The following is a 27,138-nucleotide window of genomic DNA, read 5'->3' as shown; positions in this document are numbered from 1 at the left end:
TTTCAAAATGCTACTCCTCCTACACTTTTGGTCTGATTTCAAGATAACTTGGCACACAAGTAGACTACACTAAGATACATAATTCTGTATATCGGTTTTTGATTTTGACGAACGGTGTTGGCATTGTTACTAAAAATAGAAATTTCTGTGAAATTCTTTCAAAATGCTACTCCTCCTACAGTTTTGATCTGATTTCAATATAACTTGGCACACAAGTAGACTACACTAAGATACATAATTCTGTTTACTGGTTTTTGATTTCGACGAATGGTCTTGGCATTGTCACTAAAAATAGAAATTTCTGTGAAATTCTTTCAAAATGCTACTCCTCCTACAGTTTTGGTCTGATTTCAATATAACTTGGCACACTAGTAGACTATACTAAGATACATAATTCTATATATCGATTTTTGATTTCGACGAATGGTGTAGGCGTTGTTACTAAAAATAGAAATTTCTATGAAATTCTTTCAAAATGCTACTCCTCCTACAGTTTTGATCTGATTTCAATATAACTAGGCACACAAGTAAACTACACTAAGATACATAATTCTCTATATCGGTTTTTGATTTCGACGAAGGGTGTAGACGATGTTACTAAAAATAGAAATTTCTGTGAAATTCTTTCAAAATGCTACTCCTCCTACAGTTTTGATCTGATTTCAATATAACTTGGCACACAAGTAAACTACACTAAGATACATAATTCTCTATATCGGTTTTTGATTTCGACGAAGGGTGTAGGCGATGTTACTAAAAATAGAAATTTCAGTGAAATTCTTTCAAAATGCTACTCCTCCTACAGTTTTGGTCTGATTTCAATATAACTTGGCACACAAGTAGACTACACTAAGGTACATAATTCTTTATATCTGTTTTTGACTTCAATGAACATTACTACCTTGGTTAATAAAGATAGCAATTTCTGTTACTCTCAAAATGCTACTTCAAATACAGTTTTAGTCTGATTATAATATAATGTGGCATGCAAGTAGACTACACTAAGAACATAAAGAAACTTACTCAAGGATCATTATTCTCTTTTTTGCTAGTGTAAAGTTTCAATTCCCAACTGCTTTAGTACTTTCCTCTTCCTTTGCTATAAGTACAAACCAGTAGAGCTTCAGTCTCGACAGAGACTTCTGGTTGAAATCATGTTTTTAGCTCTACTGGTCAGAGACCAGAAATTTCTGTGAAATACTTTTAAAATGCTAATCCTCCTACAGTTTTGGTCTGATTTCAATATAACTTGATACATAAGTAGACTACACTTAGATACATAATTCCATATATTCATTTTAGATTTCAATGAACAGTGTTGTCTTTGTTACTAAAAATAGAAATTTCTGTGAAATACTCTCAATATGCTACTCCTCCTACAGTTTTGGTCTGATTTCATTATAACATGGCACACAAGTAGACTACACTAAGATACATAATTCTGTATATCGATTTTTTATTTCGATGAATGGTGTTGCCTTTGTTTCTAAAAATAGAAATTTCTCTGAAATGCTTTAAAAATGCTACACCTACAGTTTTGGTCTGATTTCAATATAATTTGGCACATGAGTAGACTACACTAAGATACACAATTCTGTTTATCGATTTTTGATTTCGAGGAATGATGTTGCCATGGTTACTAAAATTGAAAAATACTCTAAAAGTTTATTAATAGCTACTCCTACAGCTGTAGTCTTATTGCAGTATCTTGCCACAAAAAGAGCTCAATCAAGCATCATTATTCTATTTATTGCTGTTGTAAAGTTTTAAGTCCCAACTGCTACTTTTGTCTTCATTTGTTATAAGTACAAACCAGTAGAGCTTCAGTCTCGACAGACACTTCTGGTTTCTCAATTAAAGTAGTCCTAGACTGTATTTAATGAACAAGAGGTCCTCGGGCCACATCGCTCCTTTAGGTAACTTAGACCACGCTATTCTTGACTAGATTTTCATGACATTTGTATTCATTTAATTGTGTTTCTTCAGGAAAAAAAAACTGTTTAATTTTCTGTTTAAAAAGACGAAAGAAACATTGCAGAAAAATAAGCACAGTCCACATACATGTACATGTATATATTACATAATTTTTGATATACATGTTCCAATAATAATTACATCTCTTTGTGATGAAGGATTTCTTCATGGAATGTGTAGGCTGAATTGAACAACTTTGTTAAACAGACAAGATTTAAAACAGAAAATTATCGATGTAAGAACAGAACATTTCCCCAATCCATTTACTAATTGGAAGATTTAGTCTGTGTTCCTTAATAGTAAATGCAACAATTCTCTGTGGTACTTAATGTCCTTGGATTACCCGGATCTGTATTAATATAATCTAATTTCGTCCATCTGTCATGTAAATTCTTGAAATATTTATATGAGTATAAACTATGAAGCAACAAGCAAATTCAAAGGATTAAGGTCACCCGCTTTCGGTGTTTTTTGTGGGTGAGATGTTATTTTTTTTATGACATGTGTCAAATTTGAACGCCCTATCATATGTCATTTAGAAATTATCATCGAAGTTGAATTTTTTAAGATCACCTGAGTAAACTCAGGTGACCTATTGCTATCTGTTTTCGACCGTCGTCGTTCGTTAACATTTGAACATTTTCAGCTTCTTCTCTGAAACCACTGAAGCAATTTCAACCAATTTTGACATATAGCATCTTTGGGTAAAGGGGAACAAAAATTGTGAATTTCATGGTCCTTGCCCCCCCCCCCCCCCGGGGCCTAGGGTGTGGGGCCAAAACCACTAAAATTAGTGCAATCTTTAAAAATCTTCTTCTTTACTCCTGGACATCAAGCAGTCACACTGTTGGCATGATTGTTATCAGCATTGAGTCCTCTACCAAAATTTTGTAATTCATGGCCCCAGGGTCAGGGGTTCTAGTGCTAGGGCGGGGCTCTATTGATTATATAGTGAAAATGCATTATTTCTTTGAAAATCTTCTTCTCTGCTCCTGGGTATCAAATAAACTAAGTACATAGTTATGATGAGCAAGAGTGCCTCTTCTAAAATTGTGAATTTTATGGCCCCAGGGTCAGGGGTTTTGGTGTTAGGGTGGGGCTCTATTGATTATATAGTGAAAATGCATTACTTCTTTGAAAATCTTCTTCTATGCTTCTGGGTATTAAATAAACTAAGTATATAGTTATGATGAGCAAGAGTGCCTCTTCTAAAATTGTGAATTTCATGGCCCCAGGATCAGAGATTCTTGTGTAAGGGCGGGGCTGTATTAATTATATAATGAAAATGCATTAGTTCTTTAAAAATATTCTTCTTTGCTTCTGGGTATGGATTAAAATAACTAAGTACATAGTTATGATGAGTAAGAGTGCCTCTTTTAAAATTGTGAATTTTAGGGCCCTAGGGTCAGGGGTTCTGGTGTTAGGGTGGGGCTTTATTGATTATATAGTGAAAAATGCATTAATTTTTTGAAAATCTTTTTCTGTGCTCCTAGGTATTAAATAAACTAACTAAGTAATAGTAATGATGAGCAAGAATAGCCTCTACCTAAATTTTATGGACCCAGGGTCAGGGGTTCTGGTGTTAGGGCGGGGTTCTATAATGATTATATAGTGGAAATGCATTATTTGAAAATCTTCTTCTCTTCTCCTTGGTAATAAGCAGATGAACTACTATACCTATATAGTTATGATGTGCAAAGGTTCTTCTTCCAGAATTGTGAATTTCCAGGCCCCTAGATCTGGGATACCATGGGGGGGGGGGGGGGGCTCTACTTTTATACTGAAAATGAATTGTTTGAAATCTGCTCCTTGGTATTAATCAAACATTTTTGATAAGGAAGTGTGCCATTTCAAAAATTTTGCGATGTGTGGACCTAGGGTCAGGGGTGCATGTGTGGTAGGGGCACTTCTGATTATTGCTGAATATTACTGATTAGTTGAAGTGAGTTTTTTGTTCTCCTACCCTGCCTATGGGTATTAAGGAGGCTAAGTAACCAAACTAAGCAATTACTAAGTTCATATTTGTGATTAGCAATAGTGCCAACCTCTTTCGAAATTGTGAATCCCATAGCATCTACCTTAAAACATGAACCAAATTCTATCATTTGAAAGTTGTTGCATGATTCTCAGGTGACCTTTAAGGCCCATGGGCCTCTTGTTTTTAAAATGAGGTCAATCCTGAAGGTCAAGGGGTCAGAAATCATAGCATGCTCGAAAATATCATGTTACAGGTAATGCACAAGTCAAATATGAAAACCTTATCTCTTCTCAATATAAGGAACAAGACGTGTTTGTGAAATGGATGACCCCGTATGGCAACATAGCGAAGATTTAACTTTTCTTAAATGCAAATTAAATATATAGGTACCCAAATTAGGGTATTCTCACAAGAAATATGATTGTGAAATATGAAAGCCCTAGCACCACATGTTCAAAAGTTATGGCCAAGGATAAGTTTTTAAAAGGTAGGCAAATCCAAGGTCAAAGGGTTAAAGATGTTGGTTTCGTAAGAAAGGTCTTGTCACAAGAACTGCATATGTGAAGTATTATGGCCAAGGTTCAAGTTTTTAAAAAGCAGGTAAAACTCCAAGGTCAAAGGGTCAAAGTTCTTGGTATCCAGTGAAAGGTCTTTCCACAAGGATCACATATGTGAAGTATGAAAGTCCTAGCCCTTACCCGTTAAAAAGTTATGACCATGGTTAAAATTTTTTTAGAAGTATGGAAATCTCCAAGGTCAGAAAGTCAAAGTTGTTGGTATCTACTAAAAGTTCTTGCAACAGAGAATACATATGCGAAATAAGCAAGTCCTAGTATCTACCCTTCAAAAGTCACGGCCAAAGTAAAAGTTTGGAATTTTTGTGTAAAAGTGGATCAAACTCCATGTCAAGGTCAAATTTGGTGGTACCCAAAGAAAGGTCTTGTCTTAAGAAATACACATGTGAAATATGAAAGCCATAGCTCCACTAAATCAAAAGTTATGGGCAAGGTTAAAGTTTTTGTGACGGACGGACAGACAGACTGTAATGTTCCCTCGCTTTCGCGAAAGCTGGGGACAACAAAGAGGGATGAAGATGTATAGCGCTTTCCTGGTATTTGACCTACAATGGTATAAATGGAAAGTATATAAGATTATTTGGCACATTGGCTTAGGAAACCAAATTCATGAAATAAAAATGCGGAAGTACTTCTTCGTACATGTACATGTTTATGTCTTTAGATTTACCCATACATGTAAGCTCATCATTTAGTTATTAATTGTAACTGTAACCAGGAGACATTCATTTATTGACAATTTTATTGACAAAATTAACTGTACATAAATCTTATTATGAGTAATGGCTTTTTAGAATTTTATGATTATGTCCAAGGCAAATAAATTTTTAATTTTATAACCATCGTGGAATTTGTTTACTATATCTGTTTATTTGACAATTCACTTACAATTCGAATTCAGCAGAAATCATATTCTATTATCGCTGTATGTCACCGGTAAATGTAAATTACAAAATCCAACGATTAAGTATTCCAATAAAACACTTAAAGAGAGTCATCGTCTTTTGAATAGCTTAATGACATCAGCTCGAACTTGATTGTTAACAATTCCATAAACGACAGGATTACTAGCATGGCCAAAAAAGAAAAGGTAGCGCAAAACAAGACTATGTGTAACGTTAAAAACATCCAACCAAAAGGGCGTCCATGTAACCACGTAGATCAAAGAACAAACAAAAAGCATAATAGAAGTTTTCCTTCTAACGTTTGGTTTGGCCTGACGATTTGGTCTGTGTTTCTTTTTAGCCGGAGTTTTTCTTAACTCGGGTAAATCGTGGCGGTCTTTCGTATTCCTCCTTGTATTTTTCTGATCAATACCTGAGTTATGTTCGCTCGATATTTCGTTGTTGTCGGGCTCTGTTGGTGTAAAGTTTACAATTTTTGAGGAGTTTGTTTCGACCGCGCTTCTTCGTTGTATTTTATCTCTTTTGGAACCCACCAAAGCTTCGTTTTCGACTATACATAAAACGACTTCGTTTTCAGTACCACTTAATTCTTTTGCTAGGTCCGTTGAATGATCTTTTCCCTCGTTAATTTTTCTTACGACATACTTACTAGGAGTAATTGGTCTGGACATTGAACGCCGCCGACGAAGAACACGTTTTAAGAGTCGTCTATAGATCAAAGCATATAACACAATAACGATTAGAATTCCAGACATGCAAAGTAACATAAGGAAACCCTGATAAATTGTAGTACCCAAGATGCCTATTTCAGATGTTGTGAACTGACAGTATTCATCGAGTATTCCCCTCGATTTACTTCTTGTTACGGAAAAAATAGCTGGAGCAGGTGCTGAAAATAGAAGAGCGACTATTGTCAAAGAAATCATAATTTTTCTTATCGCCTGCTGGTCAAGTTTCTTCCCCGGGTGACAGATAGCAACATATCTCTCAAAAGCAATGGCACAAAGAACAGAATTACTTGTAAGTGTTGCCAAGTGACGCACTATTTCCATCATTCGACAAATCACATCATTTTGAACACGATGAAGCTCATACAAGATTGAGTAAGGAATGATCACGACACAAATAAATAAATCCAATGCTGCCAAGGTTTTGATGAATATTTTCTGGTTATAAACCTCCTTTTGTCGCCTGTACACTGTAAAAATTATTATATTCCCTAGTCCTCCAAAAAAGATGTATACACCCGACATGATTAAGAACAATATCATGTCAACATTCATGATCCTGGCACTTCCTTTTTGTCTTCTGAGCGTATACATACATTTTGTCCGTTAACACAAAGTCAAAATCGATAACACATATTTTCAACCAAGAAACTTTTTGTGTTCTAATTAATATTTTCTTTTAATCGCTTGCACATTTCCCCCTTTTATGACTTAATCAAAGTCCATATAGAGACATCATGTAATGAACTAACAAATTAAAAAGCTACTGGAATATCCGGAAGTTCCGGGAACAAAAGTCAACTTCGCTTCATTCATTTTGCAATTTCTTAATCCTACATAGTTAAACAGTAAATATGGTGGGGAATATCCCATCTGTTTCAAGTGTATTGGTAAATCTGTCATCTAATCCCGCTCCATTAGTAACGATGGAATTTTTAAAGCATTATGTGCACGAGAAGGGAATATTGTCAATACGGACGAACCCGTGTTTCAGAGCGCATATATTGAAATGCAAATTGAAGCCTTCAACTCCCTTGCATAACTTTGGGAGGAGGATAGGTATCAATCACCTTGTACGCCCTTTTTGTGTAAGCTTAATTATAACCATTCGTACAAAGATTGTTTATGGATTAATTGTTACATGTCCAAACTTCAGAATCTTTTCATTTAATAGTAAAAATTGGAAGCCATTTCATTGCCCGGGGGGGGGGGGGGGGCACAGCCATATATTTTCAGGTGAGGCATTATTAACTATAAAAAAAATTTCCTCGGCAAGCAAAAATAATTCAATAAATAAATAACAAAGGTCATCAAATGTTTTCATTGAGGGGGCATGACCATATAATAATTATGTTTCTATTATACACTATATATCGGCAAAATTATTGGGATGTCACCACCCCACTCCCCTTTACTACCCTCAAATACTGAAATTTTACATGTATGTACGAAATTTGCTAATCAACCTGGTAAATTATTTAAGCAGGCATGTCTGAGATGTAGTAACAGACAAAGCTTTTTCAAGTTCTGTGAGTAGCTTGATGAAGCTGGCTTGGTCTTAGATCTAGTTCGATGCAGACAAGGCCCTTTCATGATTTTGTTAGGTAGCTTGATAAAGCTGACATGGTCTCAGATGTAGTATGATACAGGCAAAGACCTTTCAAGTTCTGTTAGTAACTTGATGAAGCTGGCATGGTCTTATATGAGTATGATACAGGCTTGACCATTTCAAATTCTGCAAGTAGCTTGATGAAACTGGTAGGCATGGTCTGAGATGTAGTATGTTGCAGGCAAAACCATTTCAGAATTCTTAAGTAGCTTCTTGAAGATGGAATGGTATAAGATGTTTATTGTGAAGACAATTCTTTTTTGTGATTTTCAAAATCTTTGATAAAGTTTGCATTTTTGGAATGTGGTTTTTAATTAGATCAAGTCGTTTACAAGTCCTGTAAGTATCTCTATGAAGCTTGAAAGGTCCAAGATGTAGTGTTATGCAGACAATACCCTTTTCGACATTGTAAGTTTTTTAGGTCACCTGAGTGACCTATTGCTATTTGCTTTCGTACGTCTCGTTCGTCGTTTTTAAACTTTTGAACATTTTTTCCTTCTTCTCTGGAACAATTGAACCAATTTCAACCAAATTTGGTATACAGCATCTATGGGTAATGGGTAACACAATTTTAGAATTTCATACCCCCCCCCCCCGGGGGCCTGAGGGGTTGGGCTAAAACCACGAAAATTAATGCAATCTTTGAAAATCTTCTTTACTCCTGGACATCAAGCTGTCAAACTGCTGGCATGATTGTAATAAGCATTGAGTCCTCTATCAAAATTATGAAACCCTGTCCCAGGGTCAGGAGTTCTGGCGCTAGGGCGGGGCTCTAATGATTATATAGTAAAAATGCATGAAGCCATTGAAAATCTTCTCTTCTCCTGCGTATTAAGGCAATGAACTAAGTCCATAGTTATGATGAAGAAGAGTGCCTCTTCTAAAATTGTGAATTTGCTCGCCCCTTGGTCAGGGGATCTGGTGTTAGGGTGGGTCTCGAATGATTATATAGTGAAAATGCATTAAGTCTTTGAAAATCTTCTCCTCTTCTCCTAGGTATTAAGCCGATGAACTATGTACATAGTTATGATGAGGAAGAGTGCTTCTTCCAAAAGTGTGAATTTCCTGGCCCCAGGATCAGGGGGTCTGGTGTTAGTGCGGGTCTCGAATGATTGTATAGTGAAAATGCATTAAGTCTTTGAAAATCTTTTTCTCTGCTCCTAGGTATTAAGTCGATGAACTATGTACATAGTTATGATGAGGAAGATAGCCTCTTTCAAAATTGTGAATTTCCTGGCCCATGGGTCAAGGGTTCTGGTGTTAGGGTGGGGCTCTAATGATTATATTATGAAAATGCATTACGTCTTTGAAAATTTTCTCCTCAACTCCTGGGTATATGGAAACTCGTTTTAAATACAAGTACAGAAACTTCAAATATACATATCCTGCAATTTGGTTTGAGATGTTGTATTATGCAGACATAATATAATTGAAATTTGCAATTGGCAAAGCGAAAGTTCTGTACGTACGTGTGTATCGATCAGTAAAGCGCTTTTAAATCGCAATCTGATTTTGAACTTTTTGGATCAAAAGTCTTTTCAGATATCTTTAGTCAGGGGAGACGGACTTCTTCCTGGAGTTTTGCAAAACTTTCATTGAAGCATATGTCTGAACACTTCCAAAGCTGCGTTTAAAATCAAGGTACGGACAAATCATGTCTGGTAAAAACCAAAGAGGAATAATGTTAATATTCTGGTAGGCGTAGTTCAGTTCATTTGTCCTATTGCTAATAACCAAGAGATGTTTAGAAAAGGTTTATAATATAGTGTTTGATCAGGCGAGTATATGATTATATTTAGATTTATTTAGTATTGTAAAAGTTATTCTTATGAATCTTGAAGTCACAGTCTTATACAAGAAACAAATAAGTTCTGTATGCACTTAAACCTATTCATTTGTATATTAAGTAATTTAATTGTTTATAGTCTTCGAATCGGGGTTCCGTCTCAACTGCAAATGGTGATATACATGAGTATATATTAAATTATGACTAACTGATAAGTTATGGCTATGGACTTAACCTCTGATCTGTGTTTATGCATGCTAAAACATCGACGTTGAAAGTCATATTTACGACTTTTTTGAATTGTGTATGAATGTTCCATCCATGATGGATACAATAGAACAGTGAAATGTGATTGAATCAAAGAAAAAGAGGAACAAAATCTAAGCAAAGAGATCTGGTTTGTTGAATATAGTGAGAGATCTTTCCAAGGAGCTTACCAATCAGTCTGAAAAGTAATATATGTGTATTAAACTTAATATTTCAACAGAGCATTGAACAAGGTAAATCTCAAAAATAAATGTCAGTTATGGTAATACATACACCATGGCTTTTCATTCTTACTCCTGGTATAACCCGGTTCTCAGTTCGAGAAGCAATACTCCAATGGCTAGGCGGTCTTATAGTTTGGAATTCTTTAAAGATAAAAAACCATTAAACCAAGGACCTCAAACTGGTGTTTTGTCAGGCCCGACGATAGAGTTCATCATCTCTGTAGCCCTTGAAGTCGTCAAAGTTAAGACGTTTTGATTTGGATGAAGCTGCATATTTCCGTAAGTCATTCAATAGCTTTGTGATTTGCGAAGCTTGCATGGTAAGGATCATTTCATTATAAATAGGGATATGACCTATAGCACCGGGCTTGTTTTTTTCTCTACAAAAAGCGTGTCGATTTCCGTTCCGATTAATGACATTAGGCCGAAAACATATAACAATTTGTTTTTACTAAATCTTTATTTCAGTGAGTATAGGTGAGACCCTTTCATTGATTTTCTGAGTTTGTTATCTTCAAATGTAATAATTGATATTTTCTTTACTTTTCATTGTACACAATGTTAATGTCTACCGTCTCTGAAATTCTATTCTTTATGTCAAGGCTATTTATCCGTGGATACAATAAAACATGCCATTAATGTGTCAAATTATATAGACCTAAATGAAATCCAAAAGAGTACATCTCCGCTAGCCAAGGGTTTCTGATACGCTACTCTTCTCATAAACCCTTGGCCTACGGTGTTCATAAAAATCGGGATTTTTTTCCAGAGTTGTGATTGGATTTCAGTACACACCTGTCGACCTATCATCATTTGTTTTTTGTAAATGACGATGTTTGCGTTCGGGATACTTCTTGACTCTTTAATCTCGCAATTGAAAAACGCAAGTAAACAACGATCCGTAAGATAACATGCAATTCTATGAATAGCTATGGTGTCATCCAATATCTTCTAAATATGTGATTAAGAATCTATATTGAAGCTTCCGATTTATACTACAAGTAATAAATAAACATTACTCAATTATTGCTTCTAAATTACTCTTGAAAAAAGTTTAATTTAATTTTTTTTAACATGCGTCTTTATTTCTGTCGATGACGCAATCTGAGCGTACCTGATAGATTCAAGATCACGTGACGAAAATAATCCCGTCTTTTGACTTCACCGTATGCCAAGGGTTTATGAGGAGAGTAGCGTATCAGAAACCCTTCGCTAGCGAAGATGAAAAGAGTACAGTTACTGATATCTGTAGCCAAAATCAGTGTGATTTAATTCTAAGGAAATTATACAATTGAAATTCACCACAGCTCAATGCTTCCAAGAATACCTTTATCGAGTAACACATAGTGAGTTATTCTTGTCCTCAGAGAAAGTGTGCTTATACTGAGGTTTGTTCCGCCTGACTGACAGCTGTACATTGGATTTTCACGATTTGATCTCTTTTATAGTGTTTCTTATATCAAGAATGGGCATACATAAAGGATAGATAACTGAAGTAAAATACACAAGTCTATATAAAAAAAATTAAAATAGTCTTTCAAGAGGTAAAAATTTAAAACTTCAAAAGTGTGGTACCAGGTGGATTTGAACCCCCGACTTTAAAAAAAAAAGTCTTCACGTTGTGAAAGTCAGCGCATATATCAACTAAGCTAGTCTGACTATAAGTATTCACCGTATAGTTATCAAAATCAGGTTTCCTTATTTTTTTGTAGTTTTTTTTTTTTTTTTTGAAATTCGACCCTAGGGCAGGGGTGCCCCTAAAAAAATCTTATCTTAAATTATTCCTCACATCCCAGCCTATTAAGATGTCACAATTTTATTTAGGGGCAGGCCTGCCCTGGAGGACTTCTTGGCCAAAATTCATGCAAAAATCAACTTTTTAACAGACAACATGGTGTTTCGGTCAACTTTGGAGGTTAATTGTAAGGTTGTAAATAATAAATTTTAGGTATAAAATACAAATTTGAAAAATTTAGATTTCTTTTGTCAAAGTAAATACATCCTTTGCATGGGCAGCGAGGTAAATTATTGACAAACAAGATGAAGAAACAAGAATTTCAGCAGTCTCGTTTAAAGTCATCACTTCGTAAGCTCTATGGTCGATACAATGACCTTGTCAGCAAATACAATTTATCATTGGGTCGAATGCTGACTGAAATTTTTCATACTAATTGTTAGTCCATTATTTTTACACCGAATTGACGCCGGATTTTTTTTCCCGTTATTTCCCGATCATGACAAGGAGCACACGGCGGGTATGACGGTCGGCAGGGGATACTCACTCTTCCATTGCACCTGATCCCACCTCTGATGATTTAGAGGTCCGTGTTTTCTCTGCTCATATTTTGTATTGTTTTATGGACTTCTGATCCTGAATACTGTTCGTAATCCCCATATGTTACATAGTAGAAGTCTTATTGTCCCCCGCTTTCGCGAAAGCGAGGGGACATTAAATCTCATTCGTCTGTCCGTCTGTCTGTCTGTCCGTCACTTAAACTTTAACCTTGCTCATAACTTTTGATTTAGTGGAGCTATGATTTTCATATTTCATATGTGTATTCCTTGTGACAAGACCTTTCTTTGGGTACCACCAAATTTGATCTTTTGCCCTTGACCTTGGAGTTTGACCCACTTTTACACAAAAATTCCAAACTTTTACTTTGGCCATAACTTTTGAATGGTAGGTACTAGGACTTTCATATTTCACATATGTATTCTTTGTTTGCAAGACCCTTTATTGGATACCAACAATTTTGACCTTTTGACCTTGACCTTGGAGATTTCCGTACTTATGAAAAAACTTTAACCTTGACCATAACTTTTGAACGGTAAGGGCTAGGACTTTCATACTTCATATATATAATTCTTGTGAGGAGACCTTTCATTGAATACCAAGAACTTTGCCCCTTGGACCTTGACCTTGGAGTTTGACCTACTTTTCAAAAACTTCAAAATCAGAAATCAAGATCAAAATTTTTCCGTTGTCTGTCGTCGATGTTGTCGTTGTAAACTTTTCACATTTTCATCTTCTTAAGAACCACTGGGCCCATTTCAACCAAAATTGCTACAAAGTATCCTTGGGTAAAGGGGATTAATGCCGTTCATGATCACGTTAGGTTTCAGGCAAGAGGAATGCACTGTGTAATTCAAAATGAATTGTCCGTCGTATCCTTTGAAGTTATGGGTGATGATGATGGCCTCGTCGTGTACTAATGTGGAATTCTTAGTACCTGTACATGTAGTGGGTTGTAATAACCACTCCATGAACTTCTTTAAGGTGTCTGGTCCTTGAAATAGATGCTGACGGGGTCCCATGTGTTGACAATGAGGACAGGGTTGTCTGGGTAGATCACCGCAATGTTGAAATGTGCCACACACAGATTGGGGATGTGAATGCCCGTTTCCTGAGTGCATTCGAAATCGAAATAAATGTAAAACTGTTGAGTTGAACGTAGCACCGATGATCGGCATCGACGATTTTCTTACAGATCTTACAATGTTTCTGTTCTCCGCATTTGTGATGAGGAAATACCGTAAATCTGGAAATTTTTACTGTAGATAAATTTTTAGCAAATTTGCGCGTGCATTGCATTCGCAAAAATATTTTTCTTAAAAATAAATCAACATGTGAAGATTTTTTTCTGTTTTTTTAACTCAGTGAACACACCTGTTTACACTAGTCTACTATATAACTACAAGTTAATTACACGTGCGTGTAAATTGCCCTCATTATATGCAATTATATCGTCCGATGATTTGACAAGCACTGAGGCGGTATGCCCCTTTTTAATTATTTTCATCAATTAATTTGCCAATTAAGAGAGAACTGTCATTTTATCTAACCGTGTATCAACACGGGCGATAACTCAAACTCATTGCATTTACTAGAAAGTTCAAAATGTAAACGCCGCGTGTAAATTTTAGGTGAGAAAAAAAGTTTGTTTTTTTTTCTTCATTTGGATTATACTTTAGGTCAAAAGGCATACACAACCTCTAAAATGTTTGTTATAATTGATTTAAAAATTATTTTCAGTGCAAATCCTTTTGTATTTTAAAAATTTATCAAAATTGTTTCGGTGCAATTTTGCAATATCTTGCCACGTTGTGAATATATATATTGGTGGTATTCTAACTGGGCATATTATTTGAAACATAACCTGATCTGAAAATCTTCAGTGATTTTTATTTTTAGAACCAGTGACAATTCGCAAAAATTTGAAGCATAAAAATTAATCAACAGCGTTTTGACCCGAATTCGCAAAAATAAATCGACGTAAAAATTTTCAGATTTACGGTAATTTCTTAGGTATCCAGGACTGACACTTCTCGCATAGCTCCATTAAATTGCAGACAGTAGTGGTGGTTTTCTTACTATGGGGTCTTAAATGATTTTCGTAGCAGGTTCTGTTCTTAAACATTCCCTGGCATTCCCGGCATCGAATCTTGATCCCTTCATCGGGACATCTAGGGTGTCCTAAACAAAAGGGACAGCGATGAGGACACTTGGAGCGATGGTCTGTGACATGACTGTACCCCACGTCGCAATCATCACAGTAATATTGGTTCCCCGTTACTCCCGGCATGGATATGATGGCATCGCAATGATGGTCGTCTAACAATATGTTCAAATAAGTTCCATTTCCCGAACCTTTGTAAATAGGTTCTAAACAGAGTTTAGTGGAAGTAGATTTGAACTGAAATATTTTCAGTCGATACTGAGGAGCTAATACCTGTTGTAATTTGGTCCACTCTGGGGCTCCACAAGCTTGAGTGATATCACACCCGGCCTGTTCCATGAGGGCTATGGCTTCTCGTTTCTGGTCTAAGGACTTAAAATCTCCTGACCTCATGCGTTTCCATCGTTTTTCCCATTCGGGGTCTGGATGTTCGGGTTTCTGACTGTGTAATCGAGTGACGACGATGGCTCTAGCCAAACAAAATTTATCCCAGGGATTGACGATCCGAACGATGGATTGTTTATTGTTCTTGAAAGTTTCTTTATTCACTTGTAGATGTTTGGTTCTGTTTCCACCACTCCCCTCGGGATTCTCGATATGAAACAGATCGAATTTCAGGGAGCCGTCGCCCAGTTTGAACTCCTTTTTGGATTGTTGCACGGCTTCTATTTTATTTAAAATGAGGTCTTCGTTTAAATCTTTACATTGCGTAAACTCGTACCAAATGTCTGAATCCAAAGATTGGTGACTTATGTTCAGGCGGAGGTAATCGTTAGGATTACACTGCATTTCAGATTTGAATTTTTGTAACATGTTTCTGAATAATCGCCGAAAGAAACTTGTGTTTTCTTCTTCTTCTGGAAATTCATTGAAATGGATGATATAATTATTTTGATGCGCTTTAAATTTTGGAGAGTGGGCTTCATCAGCTAGTTTAATCTGATAATCAGAAATCGGTTTAGGTGGTGAATCTAATTCTCTCTCGGTTCTTTTTCGTTTCAATAATCGTTGAGCCTGTAACTGTTTTTCTCTAGTAGAATCCATGTCTAACAGCTGATGGCTCTGAGGGTAAAATGAAACCAAAGTGGAAGAAAACCTGTATTTATACAGTGGATGACGTCACAATGCATAGGTAAGTTTATCGTATTTTTGCACACGGCACTTATAGATGATGCAACAGGTATATAAGAAAATGTAGGTAAAAGGTATATTTTTTGCACACGGTTCTTTACAGATGATGCAACAGGTATATAAGAAAACGCAGGTAAAAGGTATATTTTTTTTGCACACGTCCCTAAAATAAACCCATGCTATATATATAATTCAGAGCTGGACATGAAGGATCATTCTGTGTGAGTACTTGGAATTGGACACAGGTAAAAAATGGAGCAGACAAAAATATGACAGAGGAAAATACAAAGGAGACTGTTCCAGAAACACAAGATTTTATGGACGTAGATGAAGGAACCTTACGATGTCGTATACTAAATGAAATGGTTACTATCATGGAGGATTTAAAAGAAGTGATCAAAGAGATTCGTTATCTAGCAAGGGAGGCAGACCAGGAGAAAAAAAATGAAGAGTCCACCCACTACTCACAAGAGGAAACTACACCAGACTGTTGGTTATGCCGTATCCTAAATAAACAGAAAGAAGTGGTGAGAGAGATTAGTGATCTAGGAAGGGAAGCAGACCAGTTAGTGAAAGAAGTAGCCTACAACAAGGAGAAAAATAGAGGAGTGTCCACCCAGAACACACAAGAGGAAAGTACCCCTGATGAGTGATAAGGCCCAGAAGAAGAAAAAGAAAATGTAATTGTATTTTTCATTCTGAATAAAATTGCTGTGTTCTTGTTATTGTGTGTTCGTGTTCTTGTTTTCAGAAAATCCAGTTTGTTGTTGTCTTTCAGTAAAACCAGTTTGAACTGGTTAGGCTGGCTAGGCTGTCTGGACTGTGAATGAATGCGTGACGTCATAATGACATTCTTTTGAGTCGCTGCCATAAAAATCGTAGTACCAACGTATTGTATAATGTAAACACAGTGTAAGCGCTCCGTATTTAGGGGGATAGGTTAGGGGTTAGGGTTAGAGGGGTTAGGGTTAGGGCTAGGGGGTTAGGGCTAGGGGATTAGGGTTAGAGGATAGGGTTAAGGTTAGGGTTAGTTAGGGGTAGGGGGCTAGGGTTAAGGGATTAGGGTTAGGGTTAGAGGGCTAAGGGGCTAGGGTTAGAGGGGTTAGGACTGCACTCAGTTGACCCCTTATCCCCTCAGCCAATCAAAATTCACCATTTTTTGACCTCATTTGCATAAAAAGTGCACTCAGTTGAACTCGCCGGCTAGGCGCCTTATACTACTCTTAATACCAAGAGGTAGATCAGAGTAAGAAAGAGAAAATGCATTTCTATTTTATCAGTTTTGCACCCTATCCCACAGGAACCACTGACCCTGGGGCCACATCTTTCAAAATTTTGGAAATTTTATAAAAAATTTATTTCATCATGTTGTTGATTAATACTAAAGTGCAGATTTCAAAGTATTAAATTATTTTCAGTCAATGCCCCCCCCAAGTACCTCTATCCCAGGAGCCCGGAAATTAACAATTTTTGAAGAAGCAGCTTTCTTCGTCATAAATATGTATTAAGATCATTGACTTAATACCCAGGAGAAAAGGGAAAGATTTTCAAAGAATTCATGCATTTACACTATATAAATATTTGAGCCCCGCCCTTGCACAAGAAGCCCTTACCCAGGGGTACTGAAATTTTCACAAATCTCAAATAGGCATCCTTCCTCCTCATAACTATATACATAATTCATTGGTTTAATACCCAGGTGCAGAAAAGAAAAATTTTAAAGAATTTATGCACTTCATAATCAAAAGACCCCGACCCTAAGAACAGAACCCCCAGCCCAGGGACCATGAAATTCACAATTTTGGAAGAGGCAGCCTTATTCAACATAACTTTGTACTTGGTTAAATTAGTTAATACTCAGGAGCAGAGAAGAAGATTTTTAGGGGAAAAAATCATTTTCACTATCTAATTTTTATAGCTCCGCCCTAGCACTAGAATCCCTGACCCTGGGGCCATGAAATTCACAATTTTGGAAGAGGCAGCCTTATTCAACATAACTATGCACTTGGATCGTTTATTTAATGTCCAGGAACAGAGAAGAAGAATTTCAAAGAAATAATGCATTTTCACTGTATCAACTCTATAGCCCCGCCCTGCCACTAGAACCCCTGACCTGGGGCCATGAGATTCACAATTTTGAAAGAGGCAGCCTTATTCAACATTACTATGGACTTGGTTAGTTTACTTAATGCCCACGAACAGAGAAGAAGAATTTCAAAAAAATTATGCATTTTCACTATATAATCTATATAGCCCCGCCCTAGCACTAAAACCCCTGTCCCTGGGGCCATAAAATTCACAATTTTGGAAGAGGCAGTCATTTTCAAATCGACTATCACTTGGTTAGTTTATTTAATGCCCAGGAGCAAAAAAGAAGAATTTCAAAGAAATAATGCATTTTCACTATATACCTTACATGTATTAAGCCCCGCCCTTGTACTAGGGGGTGACCCCCTGATCCTGGGGCCATGAGTTTCACAATTTTGTTAGAGGACTCAATGTTGATTACAATTATACCAACAGTTTGACTGCTTGATGTCCAAGAGTGAAGAAGACGATTTTTAAAGATTGCACTAATCTTAGTGGTTTTGGCCCCACCCGCCGGCCCCAGGGGTGCAGGGACCATGAAATTCACAATTTTTTCTCCCCTTCACCCATAGATGCTATATGCTAAAATTGGTTCAGTGGTTTCAGAGAAGAAGCTGAAAATGTTCAAATGTTAACAAACGACGACGGACAAAAACGGATAGCAAGTTTATTCAGGTGACCTATAGACGGACAAACAAATAGTCCTCTGCCATTGAATACTAATCCTACGGATTTAGATCAGAGCAAAATTAAATACCGACAGATCTGAATCCAGACTCACATTCAGAATCACTACCTCATCCAGAGCGCGACAAATCACCTTGTTCTATGTCCTCTCGAGCGAGCAGAAAACTGCGACGAAAATTACTGTTCTGTTTGGTACGGAAAGACGCACGGATTAACAGGAAGTTGACATAGAATTTAAACAAAAATGAAATCTCATCATATAGCATGCTTCAACAAAGAATGAGCTAAAATTTCAAGCATCTGCGATGAATAGTTGCCGAGAAAAGTTTGACGAAAATTAATTATGTATGGTACAGACAGACGTACGGATACACCAGGAAGTGGACATCGAATTTGTACAAAAATACAAAAATGAATCCCACTATACGACATGCCCGAGCAAAGAATGTGCTAAAATTTCAAGCATCTGCAATGAGTTGTTCCTAAAATAACTGCAACAAAAATTTGCTATTTTTGTTACGGACAGACGAACGAATAAACAGGAAGTGGAATTGTACAAAAATGAATCCCACAATATGGCATGCCTCAGCAAAAAGTGTGCTAAAATTTCAAGCATCACCAATGAGTCTGAGTGTTGTCTACTTGTATGCAAAAGTTATATTGAAATCGAACCAAAACTGTAGGAGAAATAGCGATTTAAAGGAATTTCATAGCGATTTAAAGGAATTTCACACGTATATCCAAGTTTTAAGTAATTATGGCAACACCTTTATCGAAATCAGAAACCGAAGCATTTAAGTATGTATCTAAGGGTAGTGAGCAAAGTTTAATATTTTGAAATCAGACAAAAAATAAAGATATTTTAAAGAAATTTTCAATTTTTAAAAACCATGGCAACTCAGTTCATCGAAATCAAAAATACGATGCACTTAATTTCCTGAATGTATTTTAGTGCAGTCCACTTGTGTACAAACTTATATTGAAATCAGCCCATATGGGAGAAATGGTGTTCATGCTGCTCATTTACATATCGGCCATATTGGAGCTGTAATGGCGGCAGAATCCAAAAGGGTTTAAATAGAGAAGATATAAAAATCGCAAATTTTCATATTCTAACTATTTCGGATAAACTTCTTCCTCCAGTGATTCGATACTTCTTTATACCTTCTACCGGAAATAATAATGTTTAAGCCAAAGTGAAGTTTGAACCACCTTTTTGATTTGAAAAGTCGTAGCGAGAATACATTGCTTTATTGAAGGAAAGAGCACAAAATTAGTGTCTTCATCATTTTTGGGTATAAAATGTAAGTGTTTATCGCAATGTGACAGAGTTCTTCCGCGGATTAATAGTTGCAGACGAATTCTTTTCTCATTACGACCGCCTTTTTATGTCACCTGAGTAAACTATTGCTATCTGTTTTCGTCTCTCTTTTGTGTTTTTTATATATACAAAATACAGTTAACTCAGGTGACCTATTGCTATCGGATTTCGTCCGTCGTCGTGCGTCGTGTTTTAACATTTGAACATTTTCAGCTTCTTCTCTGCAACTGCTCAACCAATTTTGGCATAAAGCATTTATGGGTGATGGGGAACAAAATTTGTGAATTGCATGGTCCCTGGGGTGGGCCAAAACCACTTAAATTAATGCAATCTTTAAAAATCTTCTTTTCTCCTGGGTATCAAGCAGTCAAATTGTTGGCTAGTCCGAAAAATCTAACGTTTTCCTGGCTTTTTAGGATTTTAATATTTTACATGCCAGAAAAACGTCAGAACCGGCGCCATTACGAAAACTGGGAATTTCACTGTTTCCACCCAAAGTTGATTTTCTGTACTTGGGAACCAAATTTATGTTACGTTTTTCCCCTTTTTACTATGTTTTGGGTTAAAGTAACTGTGGGCCTCCCAAGTTTGTATATCAGATAGAAATTATAATACCAAATAACTTCTTATATAAAACTTTATTAAAATAAATTAATTTGTCAGGGATGGGTTATTGAGCTATAATAAATTATATAAACAAATTCTTTCCTAGAAATCAATAAGAATGGGATTTTAATATCCCATATAAAGTTTTTCCCAAATGTGGGAATACCCAAAAATATTTCTTTTCAATAACAAACTATTTAAAATAAATTTAAATAACCACAGGCATCAGTTCCCAATATCAATAAATTAATCTAATTAATTAATTAATTACCCATCTGCTTTGGGTTTCCATTATTTTTCACTAGCCGTCCTCGTCAGATTGAGGTACTGAGCAAAAAGCTGCAGATGACAGCTGTTTATATCGTATTACGTTGCTAGTGAAATGACGTACGATCCGCTCCCTTTTCCCGCAATTAGACCTGCACCGGAAGTTTATTGTGCTAAGCGATCTCGATGTATTTAAAAACAATGCGAGATTCGCGGGAATTGGAGTTATGTCAGTTGGAGGATCATATTAGGGTTTACAATGTCGGAATAACATAAAAAGTAGGTTATTTACATAAGTTACGATTTAGGGAACTGCCTCTTTGTGTGTCAATCTTTCGTATAAGATTATTTGTCATCTTACGTTCCACACTTATGGAGGAATTTCGGATTGACAACATGTCGATAACAAATGACATTAAACTATTAAATATCAAAATCATGAATCGTAACACTACCCCCCTTCCTAATAGGCATTCGTCCTCGAATGGGAACTATGTCAATCCATTGAAAGGAAAAGAAATCAGTGATGTCAAAGGTAAGTGTATTTTCATTAACTTGTCATGTTAATGATAAAAATTCATTACATATTTTACAATAAAACATTATTAACATATCATATTACAATTATAACAATTGACATCATATTCAACAACAACAAATATAAATAAAAATTAACAATATATCACATCTCAGAATATATCACAGTGCATATATATCACAACTTGGAATACATCACAGAGCATATCTATCACATCTCGGAATATATCACAGTGTTTATCTATCCCATTATTTTTCCTCTCATAGTGGCTGTGTCTGTCCCTTTTTCTCGACTGCTAACACTAATCCAGATAGACCATAGAATTTTCCTTCAACGTAAAGTTGACGCAACACTGTAAAGTCGGATGGTAGAATATTAGGGAACGCTTCTGGTGACCTTAGGTAGTCAAGCACGAAATCGAAGTAACGGGGATTCCTGTCAATAAAATAGGTTTCGTTCGATGGCTTGATTGGTGAATTTGGGTTGGTCATTGCTGCTAATAATGATGATGGGTCGCTCGCCAGTGTCCTGCTACTTGTTTCAAACTTTCTCCCCCCCCCCCCCCCATTCAGTATTACGCGGCCGTCTTGTTGCTCTTTGAGTATGTTAAGCTTTTAGTCGTCAGCTTCCATCTGGTTAGTCGGTGAATATGTAGGTATTTCATTAGATTCCTGAACTTCATAACTTTCTTCTTCTGGGGCATTGATAGAAAGGACATCTTTGATGGGATTTTCTGATTTCTTTGTAGATGAGGACGAGTCCGAATTTGAAGTTGAAGATGATGATGAGGAGGATGATGATGATACCGAAGACACGACTGACTTGGACTTGTAAGTTTTCTTTTCCTTTGGGTTAGAAGTAGCGGATGTGGTTGGCTTAGACTGAGGCTGGGGTTGTTCCACAGGTTTAGGACTTGGTACTGGACCAGGAGCTGGAATTCTCTGGTCATTGTCGCCTTTGTTGTCTACTTTTTGTTTCTTTGGGAGTACCACTGTGTCCATATAGATTGCTCTTTTTGCTCCTGGTGTCGGATTGAAGTTGGGAACGACTTCTTTCATGAAAGCCTCAACGAGAGTTGATCTCCTCCGCTGGAATTCAGCAAATTCTTTGCGCTCTTCTTCCCCATACTTCATGTTTGATTTCTTGAGAAGTTGGAGGTTGTATCCCTTACACCCGTGTTTTTGATCCTTTCGCCCCAACATATAGTGGCATATATCACATTGATATCCAAAGCCCGAATGTGTTGCAGTAAGGTGGCGCTCTGCATGAAATTGATTGGTGAATTCTCTTCCATTGCATAGAAGACATTTGAAGCGCTGGATCTGTGGAAGTATATATATTTTTTTCTTAGTTCCCTTGGAACCATGTCATAGCAATATTATGTGCAATAATAATATAGTACCAGTAAAATCATGTCAATCAAATTTTGAACTATATGTCAATCTATATACTGCATATATACTGTATTAGATACATATATACACACACCATAGAATAGAATTTTTATGCTTGAAACCATGTGGGAATATTTATCCCATTGTAGATTTTCAATCTATTATGGTGAATTACATCCCCTTTATGTCTATGGTGCTTTTGAATTCTGTAGAGAATGTCATTCATTTTCTCTTTGATTCTGAATGGTCCTGTCCAAGGTCTGGATTATTTTCGTTCTAAACCCAGATTTTGATTAGGATAGTATACCCATACTGCATCGTCTATTTTAAAGGGATTATGTTGGATTTTTAGGTCACCTGAGTCACTCAGGTGACCTATTGCTATCCGTTTTCGTCCGTCGTCGTGCGTCGTGTGTTAACATTTGAACATTTTCAGCTTCTTCTCTGCAACCACTGAACCAATTTCAACCAAACTTGGCACAAAGCATCTATGGGTAAAGGGGAACAAAAATTGTGAATTTCATGACCCCTGCCCCCCTGGGGCCTGAGGGGTGGGGCCAAAACCACTAAAATTAATGCAATCTTTAAAAATCTTCTTCTTTACTCCTGGACATCAAGCAGTCAAACTGTTTGCATGATTGTAATCAGCAATGAGTCCTCTACCAAAATTGTGAAATTCATGGCCCTGGGGTCAGGGGTTCTAGTGCTAGGGCGGGGCTAAATAAGTAGATAGTGAAAATGCATTATTTCTTTGAAAATCTTCTTCTCTGCTCCTGGGTATTAAATAAACCAACTAAGTACATAGTTATGATGAGCAAGAGTGCCTCTACCAAAATTGTGAATTTTATGGCCCCAGGGTCAGGGGTTCTGGTGTTAGGGCGGGGCTCTATTGATTATATAGTGAAAATACATGAATTCTTTGAAAATCTTCTTCTCTGCTCCTGGGTATTAAATAAACTGACTAAGTATGTAGTTATGATGAGCAAGAGAGCCTATACCAAAATTGTGAATTTTATGGCCCCAGGGTCAGGGGTTCTTGTTTTAGGGTGGGGCTCTAATGATTATATAGTGAAATGCATGAATTCTTTGAACATCTTATCCTTTGCTCTTGGTTAATATGCTAATGATCTAATTAAATATTTAAGGCCAGGAATTATTTTATTTTCAGTTTTACAAACCCTCCGCTCAAGGTTTTCAATTTTCAGGAAAAAATAAAACAATTTTTTTCTTTCCGATGTCAAATTTGAGTCGGGATCGAGATATCAGATTTACGAACACGCACTTCCGGTTTTAAGATGAAACGGCGGGTAAATAAAGCTAGATCTGAGAAGATAGCTTGGTTAAGTGTAAAATTCATCGATACGAGTGCCATTCAAATCGTTTCACCCGTTCAAAGGACAAATAGAATGCTGACGACTTTGTTGCACAATGACATGCTGGTGAGATAATTATGTATTCGTTTCAAAAGTATCTGTAAATTGTTTTCCTTTCCCAGGTTTTAAACTGCCCGTGGTAGTTATTGCATATTGCCAGCGACATTGTTTAGGTCTATGTTATAGCTTACAGTCTAAGCATCATTCTTCAGAAAAGGTTTACTTATGCATCAGATGTAATGAATAAAACTATGGGAGAAGTTAAGTCCATTTGAGGAAGAAATAAACAATAACCTGAAGAAATAAAAAAAATTCAACTATTAAAAGGCAAGAATCTACAAATATATACAGGCATGTAGTATCATTTGTATCAGCCAGAAAAATTATTTTACACTTAATTGAAAAAATGTTCACCCTACTCCCCAATAATCCCTGTCTGTTTTATGAAAGGAATTATAGTTTTAGGCATCAAGTAAATTTTAGAACAATGTCTACACATTCACCTAACACATATTTAAACAAGAGGCCCAGGGGCCACAGCGCTCACCTGAGCACATCGGGCTTGAATTTACTCCCCCCTTCCAGGCGTTCATCATTTGAACTAACTAGAATCTACACTACCTGAGGATGATTCCATATAAATACCCCGGGGTATCACTAATCATAGCTTTGAAGTACTTGAAAAGAAGATTTTAAAAGGTTTCCCTATATATCCCTACGTAAAACTTGGGTCGGCCATTTTGGCCCCACCCTATCCCCAGGGCCGGGGGTCATGATTTGAAAAACTTGAATCTACAATACCTGAGGATGATTCCACACGAGTTTCATCTTTCCTGGCCCAGTGGTTCTGGAGAAGAAGATTTTTAAAGATTTTTCCTATATATTCCTATGTAAAACTTGGGTCGGCCATTTTGACCCCATCCTTGCCCCGGGGGTCTTGATTTGAACAAAATTGAATCTACACTACCTAAGGATGATTCCACATGAGTTTCATCTTTCCTGGCCCAGTGGTTCTGGAGAAGAAGATTTTTAAAGATTTTTCCTATATATTCCTATGTAAAACTTGGATCGGCCATTTTGGCCCCATCCTTGCCCTAGGGGTCATGATTTGAACAAACTTCAATCTACACTACCTGAGGATGAATCCACATGAGTTTCATCTTTCCTGGCCCAGTGGTTCTTGAGAAGAAGACGTTTAAAGATTTTTCCTATATATTCCTATGTAAAACTTGGATCGGCCATTCTGGCCCCAACCTTGCCCCGGGGGTCATGATTTGAATAAACTTGAATCTACACTACCTAAGGATGATTCCACATGAATTTCATCTTTCCTGGCCCAGTGGTTCTGGAGAAGAAGATTTTTAAAGATTTTTCCTATATATTCCTATGTAAAACTTGGATTTTTTCATTTTGGCCCCATCCTTGCCCTAGGGGTCATGATTTGAACAAACTTCAATCTACACTACCTGAGGATGATTCCAAAAGAGTTTCATCTTTCCTGGCTCAGTGGTTCTGGAGAAGATGATTTTTAAAGATTTATCCTATATATTCCTATGAAAAAATTGGGTCGGCCATTTTGGCCCCAACCTTGCCCGGGGGTCATGATTTGAACAAACTTGAATCTACACTACCTGAGGATGATTCCACATGAGTTTCATCTTTTCTGTCCTAGTGGTTCTTGAGAAGAAGATTTTTTAAGATTTTTCTTATATATTCCTATGTAAAACTTGGGTCGGCCATTTTGGCCCCACCCTTGCCCCGGGGGTCATGATTTGAACAAACTTGAATCTAAACTACCTGAGGATGATTCCACAAGAATTTCATCTTTCCTGGCCCAGTGGTTCTGGAGAAGATTTTTAAAGATTTATCCTATATATTCCTATGTAAAACTTGGGTCGGCCATTTTGGCCCCACCCTTGCCCCGGGGGTCATGATTTGAACAAACTTGAATCTACACTACCTGAGGATGATTCCACATGAATTTCATCTTTCCTGGCCCAGTGGTTCTGGAGAAGAAGATTTTTAAAGATTTTTCCTATATATTCCTATGTAAAACTTGGATCGGCCATTTTGGCCCCATCCTTGCCCTAGGGGTCATGATTTGAACAAACTTCAATCTACACAACCTGAGGATGATTCCACACTCAGTTACATCTTTCCTGGCTCAGTGGTTCTGGAGAAGATGATTTTTAAAGATTTATCCTATATATTCCTATGAAAAAATTGGGTCGGCCATTTTGGCCCAAACCTTGCCCGGGGGTCATGATTTGAACAAACTTGAATCTACACTACCTGAGGATGATTCCACATGAGTTTCATCTTTTCTGTCCTAGTGGTTCTTGAGAAGAAGATTTTTTAAGATTTTTCTTATATATTCCTATGTAAAAGTTGGGTCGGCCATTTTGGCCCCACCCTTGCCCCGGGGGTCATGATTTGAACAAACTTGAATCTAAACTACCTGAGGATGATTCCACAAGAATTTCATCTTTCCTGGCCCAGTGGTTCTGGAGAAGATTTTTAAAGATTTATCCTATATATTCCTATGTAAAACTTGGGTCGGCCATTTTGGCCCCACCCTTGCCCCGGGGGTCATGATTTGAATAAACTTGAATCTACACTACATGAGGATGATTCCACATGAATTTCATCTTTCCTGGCCCAGTGGTTCTGGAGAAGAAGATTTTTAAAGATTTTTCCTATATATTCCTATATAAAACTTGGGTCGGCCATTTTGACCCCACCCTTGCCCCGGGGGTCATGATTTGAACAAACTTCAATCTACACTACCTGAGGATGATTCCACATGAGTTTCATCTTTCCTGGCCCAGGGGTTCTGGAGAAGAAGATTTTTTAAAAATGCCATAAATTTTTAACAAATTCATGATTATCTCCCCTTGGAAAAGGGCGTGGCCCTTCATTTGAACAAACTTTAATCCCCTTTACCCAAGGATACTTTGTGCCAAGTTTGGTTGAAATTGGCCCAGTGGTTCTTGAGAAGAAGATGAAAATGTGAAAAGTTTACAACGACAACGACGACGACAACGACGACAACGACAGACGACGGACAAATTTTGATCAGAAAAGCTCACTTGAGCCTTCGGCTCAGGTGAGCTAAAAATGAAGATATATTGAAAGACTTTTAAAGGATTAATTTTTAGCTCTACTGGTCAGAGACCAGAAGAGCTTATGCGATAGTAATGCGTCCGGCGTCCGTCCGTCTGTCCGTCTGT

The 27,138-nt window shown here is 36.9% G+C and overlaps 3 protein-coding genes across 3 annotated transcripts; all 3 read right to left on the bottom strand.

Moving 5' to 3' along the window:
- Window positions 1-5,319: 5,319 nt before the first annotated feature.
- Window positions 5,320-6,729, bottom strand: LOC134236027 (neuropeptide Y receptor type 6-like). Its single transcript, XM_062718206.1, has one exon. The coding sequence runs from the start codon at window positions 6,713-6,715 to the stop codon at window positions 5,522-5,524; it is 1,194 nt and encodes a 397-aa protein (XP_062574190.1). The 5' UTR covers window positions 6,716-6,729; the 3' UTR covers window positions 5,320-5,521.
- Window positions 6,730-14,335: 7,606 nt separating this feature from the next.
- On the bottom strand, window positions 14,336-14,896 carry LOC134236026 (uncharacterized). The gene has a single exon (XM_062718205.1). It carries the CDS (start codon window positions 14,894-14,896, stop codon window positions 14,336-14,338), a length of 561 nt encoding a protein of 186 aa, XP_062574189.1.
- A 6,859-nt stretch (window positions 14,897-21,755) lies between these two features.
- LOC134236025 (uncharacterized) lies at window positions 21,756-22,274 on the bottom strand. The gene has a single exon (XM_062718204.1). It carries the CDS (start codon window positions 22,272-22,274, stop codon window positions 21,756-21,758), a length of 519 nt encoding a protein of 172 aa, XP_062574188.1.
- Window positions 22,275-27,138: the final 4,864 nt, after the last annotated feature.

This window comes from Saccostrea cucullata, unplaced genomic scaffold, assembly GCF_032062105.1.
Source record: "Saccostrea cucullata isolate Sc308-1 unplaced genomic scaffold, CSIRO_AGI_Scuc_v1 ctg5358, whole genome shotgun sequence".
Lineage (NCBI taxonomy): Eukaryota > Metazoa > Mollusca > Bivalvia > Ostreida > Ostreidae > Saccostrea > Saccostrea cuccullata.
The sequence above is the reverse complement of the archived record's forward strand: the minus strand, read 5'-3'. Positions and strand labels throughout refer to the sequence as shown.